This window comes from Phascolarctos cinereus, unplaced genomic scaffold (assembly GCF_003287225.1).
Source record: "Phascolarctos cinereus isolate Bilbo 61053 unplaced genomic scaffold, phaCin_HiC Scaffold_9;HRSCAF=440, whole genome shotgun sequence".
NCBI lineage: Eukaryota > Metazoa > Chordata > Mammalia > Diprotodontia > Phascolarctidae > Phascolarctos > Phascolarctos cinereus.
The window spans coordinates 92,928,622-92,946,506 of NW_027556402.1; the positions used below are offsets into that span (position 1 = coordinate 92,928,622).

Consider the following 17,885-nt stretch of genomic DNA (forward strand, 5'->3'; position numbering starts at 1 on the left):
AGGGATGAATTTTTAAAGGAAAGGCTACTCACATGAGTTCTAGGTTAAAGAGAAAACAATATATGCATTTAGAAGAGAATAGAAAATTTATAAAGAAATAAGAAGGTGAGGGAATAAGATAAGAGGAGGCTGTAGAATGGTGTCTAGATTAATGGGAATGGGATAAAGAGGGAACAACAAAATATATTTGGAAGACTACAAAATTCTTCTCACCTCAGACGGAAATGAGAGGTAAAGGAGAAAGGGTGGTGGGGAAAAAATAAGGGAGAGAACCTGGGGGGGTTAAGTAAGGTTAAGTAGGTTAAGTAATAGGAGGGCATGGTAGCAGGTAGAAGTAAAGTAGAAGAGTCGGGAAGGATAAGAATGAAAGATACAAACAAACATAAAATAAAGATCAGGAGTAGAATTCATTAGGAAAAAAGCAAAGACAGTAATCATGATTTCAGACAAAGTTAAAGCTAAAATAGATTTAATCAAAAGAGAAAAATAAGGAAACAATACTATAGTCAGCCATATTAATCTATATTGTTTTAGACTATTTAAAATAACTAGATAGTATGTGGTTGGAATATTGCTATGATGTAGAAAATGATGAGTTGGTGGATTTAGAAAAATATGCAAAGACTTGGACTTATGAAGATGTTATTTACCTTCAGAGAAACAAGGCCCAAACAAGTATGGTATAGTTTAAATAGATGCATATGAATCTATATGTATATATGTGTACGATTATACATACCTATGTATATGTGTGTGTATGTCTATATGCGTATGCTTATGTATGGTATGTAAATATATGAATGTGTATGTGTACATATAGTGCATATATGAATATGCATGTATTTGTCTATGTGTGTGTGTTTTGTAACCTTTTTGAGGTGGGGAGAGGAAGGTGGAAAAAAGAACAAAGTAAAAAGTGCACAGCAGAGGACAAAGTAAAACCTACAGGAATGTAAAGAAAAGACAGACAGCTCTGAACACAATGTGTTGTATTTACTATATGGGCTTTCTTGAAATGGAAATTTATTGCTTTATATTTTGAATACTCTCTTATGTTCTGCTGTGCATGTGGCAATATTTTTTTCTTTTCATATTTTGTATTTAAATTAAAAAATACTCCCCCAAATTCCAAGCGATCTAGAGAATGGCCCTTGGATTACTGGGTGAATCCCCTTTTGAAGTTTTATTAAGAAGAGTTCCAAAGAATGATAAGATATGGATGGATCATATCAGGTACAGACGGGAAAGAAAAAAAAAACTACCCAGTAAATAAGATAAGAAATTCATTGAAGTCAATCAATAAATTAACAAGTCTTTAAAAAGCTACTAGGTGCTAAGCATTATGCTAGGTGTTGGGCTATAAAGTCAAAATAAAATAGTCCCTGCCCTCAAAGAGCTTACATTCCTTTGGTGAAGATGAAATGTGCATATATAAGCATAAACAGTAAAATGAGACGGAGAAGGAAATAGCAAACTCCTCTAGTTTCTTTGCCAAGAAAAACCACAAATGGGGTCAGAAAGACTTAGCTATGATTGAAAAAGATTGAAGAACAACAATACTAGTGTCAGGCCTAATTGTTGAAGGTACAAAGAAAGGTAAAAGACAGTTGCTTGTTTTTTTTTTTTTTAAGGATCTCACAGTCTAATGGGAAAGAACACACGAATAACTGTACAAACAAGCTATGTATAGAATAAATTTGAAATGGTTTGGTGTAAAGAGCTGTTAGAAGGCTAGTTTGGATAGACCAGAGAGTGTATGAAAGGGAATAATAGGTAAGGGAGGAAAATTGTGCTGGGATCACATTGTGAAGGATGTAAATGCAAAACAAAGAAGGCTGTAGTAGGTACTTGATGTATTCAGTGGTCATGGGAGTTTATTGGATAGTGAGTTTCTAAAGTATTGAAAAAATGAGTGCATCAGAATGCAAGAGGTGTGTAGGGAAAAGAACTAAGATGCCAGTTGGCTATATATATATATATAATAGAAAGAATGCCTGCAGGAATTGAAATTATTTACCCTGGAAAAGAAGAGACGAAGGGAAGACTTTTTTTTAACCAAACTTTTGATTTCATATATTTAAGAAACTCCTGGCATGGAAATGCTGTTGCAGATTAGACAAACTACTATAATACATAATTTTAGAGAACTGACTGGAGCACTGAGGGCATAAGTTACATTCTCATGATCATATAACTAGTACTTGTTAGAGGCAGGACTTGGATATGGGTCTGCTTAGCATTTTTATGTAACTTCTAAAGTTTGCTACTTCCATTCCAGTCATCCTCCTTCTCATCTTCCTACTATAAACTGGATTCTTCCACTATGATCCTGGGCTCTGATATGCAAACTTGCCCCTTGTTTTGGAACCAAGACTACCACATACTTTCCAGGCAGGTTTATATGGATAGTGCAGTTGGAGAGAACAGATCCTAAACCCCGCCCCCAGAAAAAAAAAGTTTTAGAAAGAAATTAGTTTATTTAGCAGAGAAATACAAGCCAGAAAGAGTGTGTCTGACTGGCTGTCTCTGTCTCTGTCTCTCTGTCTCTCTGTGCTCCTCTATGCCTCTCTGTGTGTCTCTCTGTCTCTGTCTCTGTCTCTCTCTTTTTTCTCACTCTCTCTTCTACCCCCTCTCTGACCTGGAAGATTCACATTATATAGTACTTTGACAATGGTTCTTGTTCAGGAATCGCATGTACAAAGTTAAACAATCTTGCTGAGTGGGCAACCTATAAACAAGGTTGATTGAGATGTATATCAGTAAATATAAACATTCAATAAAATTTGGGTTGATATAGATATCAGTGAATGTAAACATTCAGTAAAATTTGGGCAGAAGTCAAAATCTAAAACACAGGCTTGAGTGGACCCAAAATAAGACCTAGGTATGGTAACTCAAAACACAAATATTTTGCATGGATCCAAGACCTAAGAGAATTCAAAATTCCTTATATTCATCCTTGGCATTCTTAAAATTACCACGGTCAAGATGATATGCTTGGTGCAAACAATCTCAAGCCACATAAAACTGGACTCAAACAGTATAATAATAAGTTTTCTAAACAGTAGAATAAAGCATTTTTTTCTACAGCACTCCTACTCCTTTTAAATATGTGTGTGTGTGTGTGTGTGTATACACACACACACATTTATATGTGCATATATACATATGTGTATACACATTTACATGTGCATGTATATGCCTGTGCATGCATATGCACATATATTTATATACACATACATGTGTATATATGTGTATGTGTGTGTGTTTGCGTGTGTATAATACTAGAATTCTAGATCATCAAGGACCATCAATTTTATGTGTATGTATCTTCAGTGCTTAACATAATGCCTGGCATATAGTAAACACTTTTTTAAAAAATTTGTTCATTTATGACTGCAAGGCCCATACTCCATACAGAACTACCATTCTGCCTCTTGGCATAAGATATGGTAGCTATCTTCAAAAAAGAGAGCTGCTACATAGAAGTGGGATTAGATATGATTTGTGTAGCTCCAGAATACTTAAGAAACAATACACAGACGTTATTGGGAGCCGTAGTTTGTCTCAAGATAAGAAATCACATTTTAACTATTACAGCAGTCCAACACTGGAATAGGTTCTTGTTGAATATTGTGTCACTATTGAATATTATCCTTTGTGATACTTTTCTATGCCTTATAATAAATCTGTCATGAAGCATCAGACCAACAAGTTTAAAGACTTCCTTTGATTCTCTTATTGTCTCAGAAGTATTGACCTAACATTTGGCATGTTTATCTACAGCCTTAATTCCCACTACATCACTGGTTCCAATCACACATGTCATCAATATGATCTTTTGTGCTACTTCTTATAGACAAATTATCACTGATTATGGACTATAATCTATTTACATATCTACAATTCATCCTTCTACTACCCTTTGGATTACTGATAATTTCAGTTCATTCAAGATCCATGATTTGTAGCCAGACAGCATCACTAAGTAAATATTGGTGTTAAAGAGATGAATTTCTATGATAGTAAGCAGTTTGAAAACATTGAAAACATTGCTCTATTTCTCAATAGTGGTTTACCCAACTTTCCCTCTTTTTATACAATATTGGTCTCCGCTTATCCATCTGAGGAACTACACTATGCATTCATATATTTTATAAAAGTGATGGTGGCAACAATTAATGTTTCAGGAACAAAAAAGAAAATAAACCGGTCTGGAGTAATGCTAAGAATACTCATACCTGCATATTGTGAGTCTCTTCTTCAAGAAGAGAGTAGAGCATTCAATTTCTTCATAAAAATCAAATTTATGATAGCTGCTACAAAACAATTGATTCTCTGTGTGGCGTGTGTCTTGCATGGTGCCTCAAAATGTAATACTACTTATGCGGTATGAGTCACCCACTTTCTCAGGCCTGACTTATTTAATTCACCATGGCCTTATATTGGCAGAACTGGATTCTCAGAAAAAAAAAAAAACAGCACTATGCAACTAAATTCAAGCTCTCTCAAAGGTCTAGGGTTAATTCTGGTGTAGGAATTCACCTCCAAAGCTTTCAAGCCCCTACCTATGTGATTCCCATTTACACAAAACCAGATACTCACAATGATGGCACTATTAGTTCAAAAATGTAACTATCTTCTTCTTTACAGTAAAGAAAAAAACAATACTAATCATAATATAGTTACCAATTTTAAGGTAAGTAAATTAATAATTAATATACCATCGTCCAGAGATAAACCTGGGTAACATACTCCCATCAATCCATTCAGTATCTGGGGATAGTGGACACACTTACAGCTAGAAGAGGGTCACATCAGTAGGAAAATTATTGTGCTAAAGGTAACTTACAATTATATACTGGAAGCTTTGAATCATTCAGGAACATGTACATCACAAGAAGCTATTTCTCATCTACCTTTTTCCTTTTAGAACTCATTGTTCTCTTGCTGGAAAAAAAAATGCTTTTTTTCTTCTTCTCTTAGAGGAAGGAACAAGCCACTCACAATCAACCTTTGAAAGGGCTGATAAAGTGTTGGATAGCAATTCTATTACATTGGATAGCAGTTCTCTTTAATTCAAACAACTGTAAATGTCATCAAGTTATCTTTTTCTTGGCAAATCTAGCTCTTCACTCACCAGCCTTCTATGTGGTCCAACAGCAAATCAGAGGCAAAGCCTCTGTCCCCTTTCTGCTTTTCCTTCTTGCACCAGAGAAGGCAGCAGAGAGCAACAGGGAATTCTGAGAGATTTCACCTCACACTGAAGATTGTACCCCAGGAAAATTACACTATTTTCAGCTACCTTCCAGTGAATTTTGGCCTTTATTCAGCAAATTTAGATGTAGCAACTGAAGGCTTCTTTTTGGAATTGACTCTCCTCTTACAGACTCCTCCCAAAAAAATATTAAATTAAATTAAATTTAAAAAAAATTCCCAGAGCTGGCCTTTTAATCCCCCATGAGTCCTTTCTCTCTTGCCTGGTTCTTTACTCCTTTCCCTGTTCTTCAGTGCTTGATAGGAGCCACATTATTAAAACGATAGAGATTAGAGCCTCCTGGTTCTCAGTGACTTGTCTTTCCCTTATGAGATAAAAAAGCAGAAATTTTTCTCTTTTTCTGTTAGTTATAAAACCATCTTTCCTTATTTAATCATCTCATTATCTCTGAATAGTTACTTTATTTATCATTGTGTGAGTGTTAACCTCTTTAGCCTAAAAAGAGTTACATGCAAATAAGCTAAGGGAGCATAATGCCTTGCAGCCCCAGCTATTCTACAGTCTTTAGGTTTTCTTAAAATTGTCTCTTTAAAAACTGTTTCTTCACACTTGCATTTTAACTACATATTTCTTTTATTTTTCTCTTTTCAGCCATCAGATTGTTCACCTAAAAAGGAATATTATCCTTTTCAAAGTGATTTAAACCTTTTTATTTGCATAGAAGTCCATTTTTTTTTTTTGCTCCTTTTGGCAACCAAACTACTCCTATTTATCTAAAGATCATGCTTCTTAATGCATGGATTTTGGCATTTTATTAAACCAAAGTTCGGTTTTGCCCCCCTTTAACCACTATTTACTTATGAAAGAGGCATAATACTACATTCTTTCAGTTGCTGTTTTTTCTTTGTGAAAAAATAACCTGCCCTTTTCACCACCAAACTTGTTACATTTTTAAAAGGGCAACAGTGTGCATATATATAAATGCTCATTTCAGAATTAGTTACACTTATATTGGTAAAGTCAGTGGTCAAAATAAGGTGAAAGAAGACACTGCATGAGTTTATACGAATTTCAAAGCACATTTCAAATAAGCTATCAACTTTAATAATTAGGAAATAGATAAAAATGAATCTATTACCATTATCGAGAAACTGAACTGACAGAAAATAGTAAGAACAAACAACTTAGAAGCTTCCTTAACCAGTAAACAATCTTTTTTCAAGTAGTGGGCCTTGTCAGCCAATGGACAGAGCTGATTTGCCCATTTGTAAAACATCAGAGAAAGATGATAGAAGATTTTGGACAGTTTTGACCTACAACAACAAAAGCAAATCAAAATAAAAAGTTGAAAGGCAAATGAGCCTGTAGAGAAAATGATGTGAGATTTTGCTAAGAAATATCATTCCCCAAATATTTATGGATAATTCAGAGGACAAAAGACTCGAAATTGGACAGCTCTATCTGCTTGTATTTTTATAGTGATGCATTTCTTTTTGCACCAGTTGTGCAATCACCACATTTGGACTCTGTGAGGAAATGTCACTGGCACTAAAGATTATGTGGGAAAGAGTAGCTGGGTTTGACCAAATAAGAAATCCATGTTGCAGGTCAGAAATTCAAAAAGGTCAAAATACCTACAATGTTCCTGAGTGTGGCTAGAACCAGATAAAAATAAAATTGGTAAATATTTAACAAGATAAATAAAAATACAATAAAAAACAGATAATATTACATTTTAAAACTAAGTCAATATTGTAGACCACAGGAATCCTTAAGTACAGTTTAGTGGTCCTTATTTCTATTTGAATTTGACACTTTCTACTATAGGTGATAACGTTTTAGAGACACTCAGTAATTTGTTTTTTAGCCATATGTTAAAGGCAAGAAGAATCCAAAAGATCACAGATAGAGATTTCAAAAACAAAAAGGTACCAAAACTACATTAAAATAACTGACTGATATTCTTGGTTTCTCCTTTTTATAAAAGCTTTATAGTTTTTATAAAAGCTACACATGTTTCAGGGTTCCTGATAATTGTTAAAACAAAAATGGTTTATAGTCATCAAGAGTATCTTTGATGAGCACATCAGAAAAGAAGAAACCAGCTTTGGAGAGACATATTTTTCCTGTAGAAAGCCACCTCTTTGCAGTTATACAAGGGCTTGAGAGGTTAGAGAATATGAAATCCAGCTGTGTTTATCACTTACGAATTTTTTTATAAAGCATTTAATTCAGTGAAGTAAAACACAGCCTTGAAGGTTCTCCTGAAGCCGTGCATTTTCTACTCATGCATGAAAATTTTATGAGCTTGTCAGGTGTTACTGAGGAGATAACTTTATTCACTGATGTTTTAGATTTTGACATCAAGCCTTAGTGTTAAGAGACCATGGGCCAGGTATCCCTGGACACATGGGCACAGTATATCGTTATTACCTCTTCCCTCTTACCAGAGGGCAAGGCCTGATGGTAATGCTAGCCCCAAATTGTATTGCCACATCCTTCACATTCACTCTTATGAACAGCCATAACATGGTTCATGGATTATTAAATTAAACAAGTATTTATCCATATAGTGCCATAGTAGAAGATGCTATGGGATCCAAAGATAAGCAATAACAGTAATAGTTAACATTTATATGGTGCTTTAAGTGTCACCAACTGCTTTACTGAGTTTCACAATAAGCCCATGAAATTATGACACATTTCTTGTCTTTATCAATCTGTCAGCCTACAAGGGGATATGATAAGGGCAGATACAAAAATTGCTATGATGAAAATAGAATGAGTTAAGTCTAGGAGGGTGGTACAAAGAAAGTCTTATGAGAAATCAAGATGTGTTTCTAACTAGTGAGATCATGGAATGTTTCTTAGAGGAGATGGCATTTCAGATTCACCTTGAAAGATTAAGGGTTCTGATAAAAAAAAAGTGGGAAAAGGTTTTGCAATAGTATAAACCATAGCAAGCAACTAACCAGTTGCTTATGAATCCAACTATGAAGACTGCATTTTTTTGAGTCCCCAAAATCAATCCATCAACCGAAAAGCTTTTATTAAGGGTCTATTGTACTCTAGGTGCAATGCTAGGCACTTTGGATAGAAATAGAAAAATGAAACATTCACCTTAATGAGCTTACATTGTTCTAGGATGTGTGTTTAGTGGAAAATGAATACAAGATGTTTAGTGAATAGACATTTATTAAAAACTTACTGTACGCCAGTCACTATGCTAAGTGCTGAGGATATTAAAAAATGCAAAGATCAGTCACTTAAGGGGTTCGTAATCTAATTCTTACAACATTTATAGGCAGTGATTTGAGGAAGATGAGAGGAAAGTTGAACAACTGATATAATCAGGAAGGCCATTTAGCTATTTGAGCTACATCTTGAAGTGAACAGAGATTTCCAAAAGAAAAGAAGAAATAAAGCATTCCAGGCCTGAGGAACAGCCTATACAAAGGCATGGAAGTGACGGCAGAATGCTTATGCTTTGGAAACATCAGGTGGTCCAGTTTGAAGCAAAGAATATGTAATCAGCCAAGATAAGTAGGATAGAACCAAAGTGTGAATGTCACACTTCTCTAGTTATACTTTATTACTTACTATTCATCCATCACAAAAAAAAGGAAAAAAAATCTATGTTTCTCAAACTCAAACTTTTAAAAAAAACCTCGTCTGCTCAGCTTTGTGTCTTGGTAAAAGTATTAGGAAGACACAAAGTGGTCAAAATGCAAAGCAAAGAGAAAAAAAGAAAAGGAAGAGAAAAGTCTGGCAACACTTGCATCAAAAATCATCGATATTTTAGATCTGCAGGAGATGTCAGAGGCAATCTAGCACAATCCCCTCATTTTCCAGCTGAGAAAGTCAGAGTCAAAAGAGGTTAAATGATTTATCAAAGGTCACAATGGTAATAGGCATCAGATGTGGTATTTGAATTGCACACCTCTCACTCCAGAACCAAGTACTGACTTGGTTACTAACATGGGAGCTCTTTGCTCCTCCTTCACTTTGCCAAAAAATTTCACTGACTCTACACTTATCTTTCACTTCTAGGATCATAGATTTAGATCTAGGTTGAATCTGAGGTGATTTAAATCAACCCCTTGACCTTACAGATAAAGAAAGTGAGACCCAGAGAGATAGAATGATTAACCCAAAAGTCCCACAGATAGTTAACTGCAGAGACAGGATCTGGGGTCCTATATGTAAAAACTCAAGAGTTCTCCCACCATTGACCATGAGATGCTGGCTTCTTGGTGTTACAATAACCTATCATTTTTCAACTCTAACTTCATAACATCTATTCTGTAAATAACATCTGTAATTTGAAGTATTTAGAGTCATAGAACATAATCATTTGAGCTCTTTCATTTAAAAAATGAGGAAATAGAGGCCTAGGAAAGTAAAATTAATAGTCTGAAGTTACACAAGTAGTAGGTAGCAGGCCCTGACACCCTTTTTTTTTTCTGTATACTTTGCGTCATCTTTAACTTATGGTCTGAGACTCTAAAACTTTTAAAGAAAGTGTGCTTAAGCCTTAAATAAGAAGTCATAGGGTAAATGGTTTCTACTTAAAAACTTGAAAGAAAGCTAATTCTTCAGTGGTTGCTAGGCAACTAACAAGGAGGTATGTCAAACTGGGAGACAGGTTTGAATGAAAAAATGCGTGAATGAATAGAATCATTGTCAACTTTAGCCTCATTTTTTTCCCCTTTAGAGAATGAGATGGGGCCAAATCCAAAGTTAAATTGAACAATTGTTTAAAAATCTTTTGTGTCTTTTAGTGAATTCCTGAGAATGTTTGCCCATTAAAGTGTATTCTTTATAAATTATTTATTATTAATACAGAAAAGAAGGAAGCAGTTTCCTGAGATAAATTTAAATTATAATTATTTTCTAAACGGATTTGCCTAAGGACATAAAAATAACACACCTTTTAAGTCACATATCTGTACTAATTCATCATGCTTAACTTTTGAAATCATATTTCATTTAAGATGCTAATTTGTTACAGAAATATATACCCATTGCTAATTTCTGATCTTTTGTATATCCTGCAAGAAATTCTTTTTGATGATGTTTCAAAAATAGAAGTGAAGTGAACTTTTCCAAGGAGTCCGTTAGGTAGGGACCTAAGCCTTCTAATCCCAAATCTAGCACTCTTAATACCACATCCTGATGCTTGCCCTGTTTCTGAGTAGCTTTATTTGAAAATATATTGCCTTTCTGTAGCATAGACAATGGGATCAAAGTATCACAGATTCAGATGTAAAAACATGCTTAGAAAACATTTCAGTCCATCCCTGTCAATTTACAGATGTGGTAACTAAAGCTCAATATTATTCTATGTTTCAGGGCTCCTGATAGTTGTTAAAACAAAAAAAATTCTGCTTATTAAGAAGTCATTTACAGACTTTGACACATTTCTATCTTTTATTCCAGCAGGAAAAAAGTCAAGAAAGTTCAAGAAGCAAGGGTAAGGACTGAATGATTTTTTTTTAAATCATTGTTACCTCTAATGTTATTGAGTATATAAAGGATATTTAATCTTTGGCTACTGGGTCAAAAATGTGGTTCTTTAGGGAAAATTTCAGAATAATGGAGTATCAAAAATCATGTATATCTTTGTTTCATCTAGAGTTTCCCCATGAAATCCTTCATAGTTAATAGATATATATGACTATATATATAACATATATATATATATATATCATATAGTTTATATATATATATATATATATATATATATATATATATACATACATATACATATATAGTGATAGGGTGAAGGAGTTGGGGTAGGGGAGGAGGTTTTTTTGGACCTGATGAATTGTTACTATGGGGACCAATGCCTCTTTTACTATAGAGTCTGTAGAATTTCAGCAACATATTTTTGTCCGATTACTGGGTTTCTCTGGGAAAATGTAGTGGTGGTGGCAGCAGCCTTAAAAGTAAGCTTTCCCTAGTAGCCGTGGTAATGAAGTCACTTCACCACATTTGCTGTAGTCTTCTTACAACACTACCATTATAAAGAATTCTCCAGATTTTAGCATAGTCATCCTGAGATGCTACCTGAGAACAACTCTGGATAATTTCCAGTTATAGCTTTCTAGAATTAGTGATAACATCTAGTGGAACTTTGGGAGCTATAATAGCTCCAGTAAAACACTGTGAAGATCAAAGTGTTCAGAGAGATGAGATTTAAAGAAACATACCACTTTTGGCCCAGAAGAGGAGGACAATCAATAGAAACAATTTCATGGAATCACAGGATATAGAGATAAAAGGGATCTTAAGCATTGTTTAATCCAGAGATGTAATACTGGAGGCTCCCTGCCCCATGTGGCTAGCAAAATGCCTGGTTGGGGCCTGAATAAGATTTAAATGTAATTGGGTATTGTTTAACAAAATACAGTAAAACACAGATAATGTTAATTTGTGGTTTTCTAAGTCAATATGCAGTATGAAGATCTGTTTCTATCTGAATTTGACATAACTGATAATCTCATTCTCAGTTTACAGAGAAGAAAACTGAGATTTAGAGGGGTCAATTGACTTGGCCACTGTGCCACAGGTAGTAATTAGCAGAATTAGTATTTGTACCTACATCATTTAACTTCAACTTCAACCCTCTATATACAACATCTAATGAGGATTTTCAGATATGCCTGAGTGCTTTAGACACTGAATTCTAGTAACAGCAGTAGACTCTATTAACTGTTGACATCTCTAGGTAGCCTAAAGATGGCAAAGAACAAAACTTTGAGAGAAATACCTATTTATAAGCCCCAATTTACAAATGATGAGATTTTAAAATCCTCAGAAGGATTTTTATCAATTCTATTTGGGAAATTAGAGATAGCATTTTTTAAAGGATTGCATAGTTCTCATTATTTGTCAGCCCTTAAGTATGTATATGTTGTCTATGTTGAAAACAGAATAAGTTTTTTAACATTAAACATTAGTTTTAATAGTTTTGTTCATGTTTCTGCTGAAATATATATGTTTCTGGTTCTAGGAATTCCAAAAGTATCTGTATTTGTTTTCAGAAGGCTTGAGTATAATTTGATTAAATATATGGAATTTTAGGCTTATTTATGCTCAAACATCCATCTGAACTTTCAGTTTTATAGCTAGATTGCTGCATAAGAGAATTTCAATACCAAAATATGTTGTGTGATATGCATTTAAATGATGTATGCATTTTAGGTAAACCAAATATATACCTTGTTATGAAAAACCCCAGTGTGCCAAGTTAGTCTTCGATCATATTGTTAATAATGTTATAATAGAAGTTAGATTTGTGTTGCTTTTTTCCTGATGCTTCATTGCCATGGGCAATATAAATTACATCACCTGCAGCAGCAAAAATGACAGTTTTCAACTTAATGTTTAGGTGAATCTTTTTTGTTTGTTTGTTTGCTTGTCATCTTTTGCAAAGAAATGCAGGATACAAGATAAATGCCCTTTGTCTCTCTTAACATTCTACAATGCATTGCTCAGAATTCTCACTTTAATTTGTGGCTTAGAGGCCACTGAGTTGTAAACAAATAAGACATGTTGATACTTCTGGACACATGGCCTGATGTTTCCCAAGAGGAATCCAGATTACCCATGCCTAGTTATATGAGTCCATGTGGACATGCAATTATTTGACTATAAAGTTGAATTTTTTCCTACAGCTTTGCTCTTTTATTCATCATCTCAGAGAGCATGTGGAGGTAAAGAAGTAATAATCTGCTTATTTGGTGAATGTCGTGTTAGAAGGATATGCCTGTAACTGATTAAACACATCAAATGAATTAGCAATGCATTTGAAAAATGTTAGCTGTATTTACTGGATAATAGCATCTACTTAACAGTCGGCAGACTTTTGAGGCTTGTTAAATTGATAATCTGCCTTACCAATGGTATTTGGTGAACTAAGGGGGTCAGAATCTTTTATCTATTGATTTTCCTTTGTTCTGTGTATGTTTTTGCTTAAGGTAGCAATTCTATATTAAAAATGTTGAATATCTGTAAATAAAATTTTTAAAAGGCAAAGTACTCTTTAAAAAATGTATTTTTTTTCTTTTCCCCATGACCACAGCAATAATAATTTAAGCTAATATTCCCTCGACTGTCTCTTAAATTAATTCATGTTTTGGATTTGACTATTATTGGTCTTATTTCTCAGATGTTATTGAAAAAAATACCATAAAGTGACTTTCCAAACATAGTTAGAGCTTGACTGATTTCATTCTAGTTTAATCTGAATCATTGTTACGACCCTGGGCTGCCAGGGTTGTTGTTGTTGTTGTTGTTGTTGTTGTTTTGTTTTGTTTTGTTTTGTGTAGCAGAGCTTTGTTTAACAAAGGAGGACCTCATCCTTATGCAGTAAACTGATGATTGTCCTATGCTATTTTAACTAATATCATGGATTTTAAAATTAGAATTGTGTTAATATTCTTTTGTTTGCTTTATGTTGCATGGATCTGATGGCAAGAGATGAGGAATAAATTACCCATAAAGGATCAAAAAGAATGGTAACTTGTTCAGTTTAAGTCAAACATATGGTTTTCAGGTGCACTTGGGATCATAGGTTTAGAGTTCAGAGGTCCTTAGAGGCCTTCATTTTAGAGGTAAGATTCTGGGACCTATTAATCTGACCAAAGTTGCACAGGTAGAATTGTGGCAGAATTAGAGACTGGTAGAATTAGAGACTGAACCTATGTCCCTTGATTCCAAATTAGCACACTGGCCCATCCACCATGCTAACTCTTTTGTCTTTCAGAAAATTTCTACATAGCACAGTACTTTTAATACCCAAAGTAGTTTTTAGAGATTTTAACTCATAATTTTAAAGTCAGGTTTAAGTGGCCTCAAGAAGTCTGTCAGTTTGGGTAGAAATTAAAATGGCACTTTGATAGCCTTCCCAATGCTTTAGGCAGAAATCACAGCAGAATTTCATGTTGTGATCCACTCTCTCTAACTCAAACCCACTCCACCTACTTTGCTATAAAAGGCTGCTATGTGGCCCAGTGCATAGAAAGCTGGGCCTAGATTCATGAAGATCTGGTTTCAAATATGTCCTCAAACATTTACTGAATCTGTGATTATGGAAGGTCACTTAACCTCTGTCTGCCTCAGTTTTCTTAAATTATAAAATGGGGATAATAACAGCACCTACTTCTCAGGTTTGTTGTAAGGATTAAATAAGATAATACATGTAAGGGGCTTAATACAGTAGGCAAAAAGTTGGCAAAAAGTCGTTTTCTTCTTTCTACAACATGGGAATGGGTAGAAGGAAATTGATGTGACTCATAGATTCCCATCCTAAGGAACTGTGGACAGCTGAATATGCTTAAGACCTGAGAGGAGGACTTGAGAATGGTGTGCAGAACAGGGAAGTATCCAGTAGAAAAGAATAATAGATTTTACAATTTTATTATTTTACCAGAAAAGGTTTCTTGTTCGTTTATTATTTTCATTATTTTTTAATCTGGGGCTCTGAGATATAGAACAAGAATTGTTGATTCATTTTTTCCTAATTTCTCAGAACAGAGAGAGAAGATGTATTCTAGGCAATAGATAAAGCAGCAGTTTGACCTGAGTAGGAATCGTGATAAGAGTGCAGGTGCCTCTTTCCTTCTCATTGTTCCCACAGTTTGGTTTGAAAAAAAAAAAGCCCTACCACATGGGGAGAAACTGAGAGAGTGGCCAGTCTAGGCCAAGTTAAATTACAGGTTCCACAAAGGAATTAAAAATATAAATCATAAAATATTGCAACCATGAAGCCTATATTCTCAGCTATGATGTCTTTTTTAGTATATGCTTATACTCTACCAGAGTCACTAACATGTTGCTTTTACTCTGAATTTTTCATTAAAATACATCTTTATTGGAATTCACTTATTAAAAGTAAGAGATGTAATGACTCATAATAATATGGTAACCCTGGAGTTAAGGTGAGCAATAAGTTTCTTAAGTTTCCTTTCTTCCTTTATCTTTTTTCTACTTTCTTTACTTTTTCCTTTTTCTTTTCTTTTTGTGTCTTCCTTCCTTTACTTTCCTTCCTGACTTTTTCTTCCTATTTTTCTCTCCTTCACTTCTTTCCTTTCTTTCCTTCTAATCTTCCCTTTTTTTAATGTAAAGAGTACAAAAGCTTTCCAAGTATTCCCCAAGAGTTTTCACATGGGAGGACTTAAAGTCCCTAAATGCCCCACCCTCATCCCTTGTTCCACTTGACCAAAAGGGAGATTCTGTCCTTTATACTTTTACTTCAACGATAAACAGTACCCTGGGGAGGCTGGACAATAGACGTATGTTTTGTCCCTTAGTTACATGAACAGGATCCTTGCCATATGGTTACTTGGAAGGGGAAGCTATTTATGTAGCTGAAAGAAACAATACTACACATTCACACACTGCTTTAAGCTGTCAAAATCAAATAATTTATATATAAAACTGAAATGGGGAGTATAAGAGAGCCCATGAAAAAACTGCTGCATTGAAAGCCAAGTCATCAACATTAGCAACATCTGCATTAAAAATCATCTTTTCAAGTACAGGATAAGTGCCAGGCAACAATTGCTGTGAAAAAGATACAGTGTCTGATTTGCTTATTTGCAAGGTCCATGAAAGTTAATGTGATATGTCAGGAAAAAAAAAAAAAAAATGCTATTCAGATTGCGTTAAGAGAGCTACAAGAGCCAAAGCATAGGAAGTAATTTCCACCCTGCTCTTAGTTGATCTCGATCAAACACATCTAAATTCTATGTGTTCAACTCTGGATACCACATTTTAGAAAGAACAAGATGGATCTTATTTAGACAAAGTTGAGGAAGAAAGAGATGCAAAAACTATATCATACAAGGAGCTGTTGAAGATTGAAGGAAATCTATCTATTGAAGGAAATATTCAGAGGGGAACATAATAGTTGTCTCCAAGTTTTTGAAGGGGTGTCAAAGGAGAACAGTACTTGTTCTGCTCAGAAGGAACAGAGGATATGGTAATTACAGATGTGTAGATTTCTGCTTGAGGCAAGGTGGAAAAATACTTTCTCAGTATGTGTAGAGTAGAATGCCTGGGTACAGTAATTCAAGTCCATTTGGACTGAAAATTCTTACAGCTTCTCCCAGAAAGGTTCAGTCATAATAAAAAGCTGAGATTTGCTTGTTATAATGAAAGAGATCACATAGGACAGAGTCAACTACAGGGAAGATTTTCAAAGTACCTTATTGATTGAGTCAATATTAAGCATAAACTAGGTACTTAACAGCATAAGTATTAAGTATATTTATACCTATTTATATAATTTATTTTTTTCTTTAAGAGACTCAAATATCAATCATATCAATCCCTCAGTCAACCGGTAAGGGAATGGCAGGCTTCTACACAGCAGAAGTTTACTAACCAGCCTTGGAATTATAGATCCCCTTCATAGTTTGGTAAAGCTTATGGGGGATGGTACTTTAAACGCATAAAATATAAAATACATATTAACCTTTCTGAGCCTATTTACTCATCTATATGAGGCAATTGGATGAAAGGATACGAAAGGTGATTTAAAGTATTTGTTAAGTACCTACTGTGGATGCCCTGGGGGGATTGAAAAGAAATAGCCTAGGGGTCTAGATCTGAGCCCACCGTGCTCTTGGCTCTTTCCCTGTCTCATCACCCGCCTCTTTGGAGACATCCCGCAGGTCAGCCGGGCCAAGAAGAGCCAGCCCCAAGACAAGCCTGGCACCCTCTTGTCTACCCTGAGTCCCGAGCAGTTGGACGGGATCCAGAATTACAGGGCATCAGCTCTGCTCAGGCTCACCTCCTGCAACGTCCCGGCGCGTTTCGGAAAGGCTGGAAGCGGGCGCTTAGCGCAGGAGTCTGCAAACCTTATTTCATCCAGCTAATGAGATTTGTTGGGGAAGAACAAAAACTCCATAACATCTACCCACCTCTAGACCAAGTCCTCACCTGCACACAGCTGTGTGAAATTAGAGATGTCAAAGTTGTCACCTTCGGGCAGGACCCTTATCACGACCAATCAAGCTCATGGACTCTGCTTCAGCTTCGAAAGCCTGTCCCATCCCGAGCCAGCTTAGAAAATATTTATAAGGAGTTGTCCACAGACATGGAGGGCTTTGCCCATGCGGGTCAAGGAGATTTGTCTGGATGGGCCAGACAGAATGTTCATAGTCTGAGCCCACCACGTCAACTCCCATAAGGAGAGAAGTTGGGAGCAGTTCACTGATGCAGTGGTTTCTTGGCTGAATGAAAACCTGAAGAAAGGCCTCTCCGTGTCCTGCAGACTGCTCACCCTTCTCCTCTCTCTGTCCATAAAGGGTTCCTCAGATACAGGCATTTCTCCAATTCCAACAAGTTGCTAAAGAAGTCTGGCAAGAAACAGATTGGTGCTTTGAAGCAGTTGGAAGTGAACTGGATGAGGATTCTGTTCATCTTGGCTGGGAAAAGCTTTGTTGGGGGCCATGGGTAGGGGATTTGTAGAAGTCAAAGTCTGAGGAAATGGGTGCCAAAGCAAATTTAGAGGTAACAAAAAATTAATGCACCTTTTTTTCTGTGTGGCCAAAAGGTTAAGTTGCGTTTGGTATCTTCCACTGTGCAAGTAGTCTACCCAATCAGCTTGGGTCATCATAGGATGGCTTGTCATTTCATTAAGATGCTTTTAATTCAC

The 17,885-nt window shown here is 35.3% G+C and overlaps 1 protein-coding gene and 1 pseudogene across 2 annotated transcripts in view; both read left to right on the forward strand.

The window, feature by feature from the left end:
• Positions 1 to 17,885, forward strand: part of FSTL5 (follistatin like 5) — a 948,118-nt gene that overhangs the window by 169,264 nt on the left and 760,969 nt on the right. For both annotated transcript variants that reach the window (XM_020969711.1, XM_020969713.1), the window contains exon 3: positions 10,658 to 10,691. In XM_020969711.1, coding sequence (XP_020825370.1) covers positions 10,658 to 10,691 — 34 coding nt within the window. The remainder of the gene's footprint in view (positions 1 to 10,657; positions 10,692 to 17,885) is intronic.
• Positions 11,054 to 17,687, forward strand: LOC144455313 (uracil-DNA glycosylase pseudogene; annotated as a pseudogene).